The sequence below is a fragment of the Balaenoptera borealis genome (assembly GCF_965194805.1).
Source record: "Balaenoptera borealis genome assembly, chromosome: 2".
NCBI lineage: Eukaryota > Metazoa > Chordata > Mammalia > Artiodactyla > Balaenopteridae > Balaenoptera > Balaenoptera borealis.
In genome coordinates, this window is record NC_138867.1 from 161,082,582 (window position 1) to 161,090,311 (window position 7,730).

The 7,730-nt window shown below is 47.7% G+C and overlaps 1 protein-coding gene across 1 annotated transcript in view; it reads left to right on the top strand.

The window, feature by feature from the left end:
* LOC309623755 (ELKS/Rab6-interacting/CAST family member 1-like) overlaps positions 1-6,628 on the top strand; it is a 128,963-nt gene extending 122,335 nt beyond the window's left edge. The window contains exon 7 of the mRNA XM_082380919.1: positions 6,297-6,628. Coding sequence (XP_082237045.1) covers positions 6,297-6,300 — 4 coding nt within the window. The 3' untranslated portion in view covers positions 6,301-6,628. The remainder of the gene's footprint in view (positions 1-6,296) is intronic.
* Positions 6,629-7,730: the final 1,102 nt, after the last annotated feature.

A 7,730-nucleotide genomic window follows, 5' to 3' on the forward strand; every position in this document is an offset into this window, starting at 1 on the left:
ACTGAGCCCGAAGCATTCAGAGCCTCTTCTGCTGGGTGCTCAGAGCACTGATCCCAAGAGCTGCACCACCAAAACAGGATTCTAAGGGTCGACAAAATGGGAAATCTCGCAGTTTATCCTCTTTCTAAGGACCCACTGTACTTTTTGTTAGTAAAGCCTCTTAGATAACCTTTAAGAAAGACACCTGGGTTTTTTTCCAAACTCACTCAACTTTTCCCATAATGAAATTTTTATTAATATCCCGCAGACTTGTGCTTCACAAAAGCACTCAGGAAGTCTTTTCCAGAAGCGTATAGGTCGTGTCTGCAACAGTAGTTCTCGTGCAAATGCAGCAGTGAACTTTGCGTGACTGTTTCAAGGATGTTTAATGAAAGCCAAGGGCATGATTCCTAAAATGCAATTCAGTGAAGATAATTATACAAGGAAATAAACTAATATGGTTCAAGTCATTGGCCTTCTGGTAGACCAGTGAGAGGCATCTGCCTCAGACTGCCTACAGGGGTGGATGGGGCGGGGGACCTTGGATGGTCACTCCTAAAGGGCACTCCTCTCCCAGACTTTGTAAGTACTAAACAGCCCACAATTCGAGGTTAGACTCTCAGAGGGAAATCAAAAGCACTGTTATCTTGCTTTAATAATTGAGGATAGGATCTATATGCTTTGGAGAGGAGAAAAGCAAATGGCAGAGATGCCATCCAAGTAGGAAACTTGGTGAGCTAATCAGTATTCTCCCCTGAATGGAAGTCTCTATCCTCCTCCAGGACTGAGGCAGGGACGGACTTGCCTGAGGTCATATAGTGAGTTGGTAAGAGGAGAAAGTCACATCCAGTTCCCAGACTCTGTTCAGTGATTACTCACCCTACCAACAACCCAAAGACCTCAGCTCTTCTTGAATATCTTGAACTGAGTTGTGGGCTTGTAAGGTGCCCAGAAGTTTTGTATGGTTTTGTTTTATTTCTAGTAAGTAGCTGGAAGTCTGAGACCACGGTTGATGCACAACCAGAGGAAAGGGAAGGAAAAGAGGAAAAAGTACATGAAGTGCGTCCTCCTGAACTCTTGCTATTTTGGTTTCAAACTTCACTTCTCCGTACTCTAACCATGAAAATACCGATGGTCATGGTGATGGCAGTGGCTGTGATTTACTGAGCACCCACTCTGTACTCTGTCCCGTCTTAAGCAGGCTCTCTTGATTCTCATGCTGGTTCTGTCTCATTTTTCTGACTTTTAAACCTTGGAATGTCCCACCCACTCCTCTTCTCCATCCTCACTCACTCCCTTGATGATCTCATGCAGCCCCAAGATTGTTAATGAACTACGCACTGATGAGCGTATCCCAGCCCCGGCCTCTCCCGGGGCCCCGGATGCTCACACGCCTCTGTCTACCCATCACCTCCACTTGGGTATCCAACAGACTACTGCTGCTTAATGCGCCTGAAGCCAAATTCTTGGTTCCTGCACCCCACAACCAAAGGGTTCTCCTTTCACCCAGTTCTCCGTTTCAATATGTGACAACTCCAGTTTACCCATCGTTCAGGACAAAATCTTTTTTTTTATTGCAAAAGTGTTGTTTCTTTTTTCTTAAATTTTTATGGGAGTAGAGTTGATTTACAATGTTGTATTAGTTGCAGGCTTACAGCAAAGTGAATCAGTTATACAGATACGTATATCTGCTCTTTCTTAGACTCTTTTCCCGTACAGGCCATTATAGAGTATTGAGTAGAGTTCCCTGTGCTATACAGTAGGTCCTTATTAGTTACCTATTTTATACACAGTAGTGTGTACGTGTCAATCCCAATCTCAGGACAAAATCTCGAGGTGTCTCTTTGTGTCTCACTATTCACCCAACCCACCCCTCATACTAGCTCATCCTACGGGTTCTACCTACAGAATATTTCCAGATTCTGACGGTCACTTATCACCACGACCACTGCTGAAATCCAAGCTCTCTTCCTCTCTCACCTGGAGATGCAGTCACCTCCGACCTGGTCTTTTGGCTTCTCCACTTACAGTGTTGTTGTTTTCTTTATTGGAGTATAATTGCTTTACAATGTTGTGTTAGTTTCTGCTGTACAATGAAGTGAATCAGCTATAGGTATACATATATCCCCTCCCTCTTGGACCTCCCTCCTCCCCCCCATCCCACCCTTCTAGGTGGTCACAGAGCACCGAGTTTACAGTCTTAAAAGCTACTTTCCACTGAACAACCAGAGTGGTCTTTCTAAAATATACATCAGGTCATTTCTCTGCTCAAGGCCACCAGTTGTTTCCCATCTCACTTAGAGTAACCCTGCCAGGCTGTATGATCCAACCAGCCCCTGCGTGCACACACACACACACACACACACACACACACACACACACACCCTCTCTGCCCTCTTCTCCTTGACCCCCACTTTCCCACCCCTCCAGCCACACAGAGCTTCTTCATGCTCCTTGAACTTGCCAAGCACTCTCCCACTCCAGCACCTTTGAACTAGCTCTTTGCCGTACCTGGACATCTATATGGCACCTCATTTTCTTCCAGGTTCTGTTGAAGTATCATCTTATCAAAGATGCCTTCCTTGACTGTCCTTTAAGAAAAGTCATCCCCACATGCATACACTGTCTCCCCTACCCCTCAGCCCGGCTTTATTTTTCTTCTAAGTATCATAACCACCTGACACAGATGTCATTGCCGTTTTCCATCTTCCCATGTTAGACTATTAACATCCGAAGAGGAGAGACTGTTCTGTTTACTGCTTGATTTCCAGCACCTAGAATACGCCAGAGTATGGATTTATATGTTTATATTATTTGTTAAATCAATGAGTGCAGGTACCGTGATCCAATTTTACAGATGAAGAAACAGAGACTCTTAGAAGCTGATTACCTGCCAAAGACCAGTAAGCGGTAAGTTCAACCAGTAAGTTCATCAGACACTGGAGTCTTTGCCTTGGTGTCCAGTCCCCTGTGGTGCCACCACGTCCATCACATTCACAACAATAAGGCATCTCCTTCTCCCGACCTCTCTTCTGCTGCTTCCGGGAAACAAACTGCTCTCGGGAGGTGTGGTGGGGAAATGCACAAACCAGCAACAGGCAGAGAGAAGTACAGGGTGTGTGCGGTTTTATTGGTGCCACACACCCGGCCTCTTCTGTCTCTTGTAATCGAGTTGCTGAAATGTGTACGGCTGGCCCAGATTCCAGGGCACCTACTCCAGAGGAAAAGCGGGGCTTGCAAAGGAGGCTGGAGATGCCCACGGCCACTTTGCTGAGCCTCATCACACGCGCTGCTCAGGCTTCTGGATTAATCATGAGATGTGGAAAAGAGCAGGAAATCTACCTCCGTAACTGCAGCTCAGCTGGGTTCCTTAGGACATTTCCCAGCAGGCAGAGTGATCCCCGCTTTGCCAGTACTGCAGGCCCATCATTAAGCCCAAGATCCGCCATCCCCTCCTGGGAACAGAGTGCCTGACTCGCCCTCCCACCAACACCTGCCGGGGGAGCCAGTGGACGCCCCTGACCCAGAGCTGCCAACAGATGCCACCGCCCACCTGGCTGCCACAGGATGGGGCCGGGAGGGACAGGGCAGCTGGCCCCAGTCCGGCTTCCCGCTCCCCCTCCCCCGCCCCTCCCCCCCAGCGCTGACTCCCCCCAGCTCTTGTCAGACAGAACCAGCTCTGCTACTTACCAAGTGTAGCACCTTGGGCACGTTATTTAATCCAAGCCTCGGTTTCTGCGTGTAAAGTGGGGTCAAGATCACGCTGACCTCCTAGGGCGGCTGTGAGACTGACCGAGACGAGGTCTACATGGCAGCCAGCAGAGTGCTTGACCCGTAATGGAGCCGGGTAGGTGGCAGCTGTCATCAACACAGACTCAGAGGGCTGGCAGGGGTATCAGAAACCTTTCAGCCAGTGGGAGGCACTGCCAACTACACCCCTGGTAGGCAGGGAGAGCTGGACCAGTTGCCAGCCAGCCCATCCCTCAGTCTCTGGGGCAACTGCAGGGGTTCCTACCAGCCCCTCCCTCCTTCCTGCATCTGATTCCGATGCCATCAGCAGTCAGTGAGCCCAGAGGGACTCTCCAAAGCTCCCCTGGCTTTCCAGTTTCTAATTTCTACCATGATAACCTACCGTGGGTCCAGAGAAAGGCAAACTCTTGGCCACCTGAGGGACAGGGAGGCAAGATACCCAGTCTCGCTGTGGCTGATGGTAGAAAGCACGATGGCAACTCAGGTTTCTAAGCCTCCAAAGACAGTGGGGCCAGGCATGTGCCTACCAGCTTGGGTGAGTCTATTGCTACATCTTGGGGAACTGTGTTAGCCGCCTGGCATCCTGTTGGTGACATGACCTGGCTCACAGTGAGAGTGTTAACACACAGAAATCAGCAGACGTTGCCAGTCAAGGTGCCTCCCTTACCCCTACCCCCAAGAGCTGGTGAACGTTTATCAGCCCACCACCCAGCAAGACTGTTCTCGCTCCCCACCCCTGCCTTGGTTGCTTGTAACTATTCCCCTCCCACTACACGCCCATCTCAAGTGTTCCTGAAATAAACCGCCAGAGACAGGTGATGAGAAGCCACTGGGGATGCGGGCAGGGGGGCTGACCCCCTGAGCCAGCATTAAGGCTCCGCCTCCCTCCTTTCACTGTCTGTGCTCCTTCTCGGAAGAAAGTTCACCAGCAGGTATTTGGATGCAAAGACTCATCACCAAGATCTTTGCACCAGTGCTCCGAGGTGCATGTGGAGCAAAGAGGCAACCAGGAAAATGACTCAGAGCCCCGGAACTCTGACCTCTAGGGGACCACCTAGGGTCACAGAGACTTGTGGACTCCGCCCAGACCCCATGGAGAGCCTTGTGAGGAAGAGCTTGTGGGGCTGGTGGAAAAGGAGGGCTATCCAGTGTCAGCCAGCATCAGCGAGCTCAGCAGAGACCTCAGCTTCTCTGGGGTCACATCTGCATCGCCCCTTGAGGAAGCTGAAAGGAATCCAGGGCAGCAGCCTTGAGGCTGAGGGAGACGGAGCATCTCTGCCCCCATGCCCTTCACCAAATGGACACTGGCCGTTCTGTTCCATCAGGAGCATCGCTGAGCAGCAGCAGCTTCTCCAAGGACCCGGGGGCCCCGGATACTGGGAGTGGCACCGCGGGACCCCCGATGGGCATCCCCCTCCCTCCCCCTCTCTCCCCCACGGAACCCCTTCCCTCCGCAGCAGTAGGTTTCTCCCTGAACTTTACCCTTAAGGGAATCTGGTGCATTCTCTCCTACAATATTTATGACCCACATCAATTTTTCATTCATCCCATCACTCAGCTTCTCAGGCGAGTTTGGAAACTTTCCCTCTGAGTTCTCCTTCTGCTGAGGGTGAGATGGGGACCGGAGTAAAGCCCCAGGGACCTGCTGCACCATCCGCCCCACCATCCTCCTGCCCAGAGAGCCAGTGTCTGCCACGTTAACTGCCAGCCCGTCCGCCCCTCTTTCTAAGCCGCTCACAATCTGATTACACCTCAACGTCCAACCTTACACCCCACCTCTGCGGCCCCTGGCCCCCCCCCCCACCCACTTCTCACTGTGATCTGCAAACACAAAGCTTCCCCTCCCTCTCTGGGTGGGGAAAGGGGTTCCTATTGCTTCTGATCCTGTCCTTCCTTTGGTGCATCTGGCCCTGCCTCATCCTCCAAGCCCAGACCAATTCCACATCTTCCCCCAAGCCACGTTTCCCCTCATCTAACCCCCATACCATCTCCTTGCTCATCCCTGTTTCACTTCAGCCAGTAATTAATGACTCAGTATTTAGCTGTTCTTTAACTATTCTCTCTGGCTGAAATGTAAGCTCCCTAAAGACAGAGCCTGCACTTTCACACTTCTGTGGCCTGGTTCCCATGGGGCTTACGGTATATAGCACCAGCTACGTAGCAGGTGCTTCATAAATAACTAGATACAGAAATAAATAGCAAAGAATAAAATAACATAATAAAATGATAAATAATAATATAATTATAAATAAACGATTTAATACATAACTTGGTGGAAATCATTTGGACTTTTCTCTAATTTCTACCATGGGTCTTGGTAGAAGACCCATGGTAGAAATTATTATAATTGGGTCTTGTTTTTATCTGGTCTAATCTCAGATGTAATGACGATAATACAGAGATGTTCTTATCTCTGAGAAATACGATAGTATGTTAATTATATTAATAATAATAACGATTGCTCCAATTTATTGAGCCCTTACTCTGTGCTGGAAGCAGCAAAGTGTTTTGCAGGCACTATCTAGCTGACCTTTCAGGTAAGTGTTGTTATAACCCCCATTTCACAGGTGAAACACAGAGAGGTTGTGACTTGTCCAAGGACACACAGCTAATACGCGTTAGAGCAAATGCTCAACAGCTGTAGCTCAGACCAGGGCCCATGCTTAAACGTCGCCTCGTTCCTGCCACAGCTAGTAGCCCTGCATCCCTACATCCCTGCGCACAGTCTCCAGGAGGGCAGCCTGAGGTGTGGACAATGCAGTAGCCACCAAAGGCCGGTGCAACCAGCCCAGCGAAAGAGGAGAACCTTCAGGTAAATATGGGGAATGAGCATAAACACTTATATCTGCTCCCGCCTGAAATACCAGAAATGTTACGTAAAGGAATAACAAAAGGGTCGCTCCCAAAGACAGGGAGAGGAGGGGAAGCCACAGCATCAACACGACACAACAACCAAGACCCAACACGGCCAAAATTAAATAAATAAAATAAATTTTAAAAAATTATATCAGAAACGAAAGTACTTCTATTTAGAGACAGATTCAGCAGTAAGGATACTGACAGCAACAGAGAAAAAACAAAAGAAAAAAAACATTAAAAATTAGAGAGTACAAAACAATGAGAAAGACACAGCCCAGGTTCATTTAATACAGGGACAACTAGTCCTTAATACCTTACCTGTCTAGTAGAAATCACTACAATGCAACTTATTTTTACTGTGCATAATGTCACTCTAATTTATCTAGAAAGGATTAAATTGTGTTCAGCACTTTCTTTTTAAGAAGCATGAACTCGTTAAATTTAAAAGTTTTTTAGTTAAAATGTTTATAACATAGAATCCTAAAATAGTTTTCTCCTGATAGTCTGCCTTCCTCTATATGTACAAGCAGTCATACGTGATGATCTGACTGGACCTGTTTAGAAAGAAAAGGCAACTCTGCCCAAGAAGCTACTTTGCATGAACCTGAGATGAGGTGGAAGAAGGAAAATCACTGGACTGACTGAAGCAGAGTGATGATTAGGGATCAATGAAAATAGAACAGTAAACTGAGGGCCATGAATCCTGGCACAGCAAACAGGAGTAAATGAAAGTTTTCAGGAAAATAGTTATGTGGGATGCAATATGCAGTCAACTAACCTTTGACCACGGTGCCCAAAACACAAAATGGGGAAAGGATAGTCTATTCAATAACTGGTGTTAGGAAAATTGATACCCACATGCGAAAGAATACCATAGACAAAAATTAACTTGAAATGGATTAAGGACTTAAATGTAAGACCTGAAACCATAAAACTTCTAGAAGAAAACATAGGTGGTAAGCTATTTGACATAGGTCTTCGCCATATCTTTCTGGATTTGACACCAAAAGCACAAGCAATAAAAGTAAAAATAAACAAGTAGAACTACATCAAACTAAAAAGTTTCTGAGCAGCAAAGGAAACAACCAACAAAATGAAAAGGCAACCTATAGAATGTGAGAAAACATTTGCAAACTACCTAT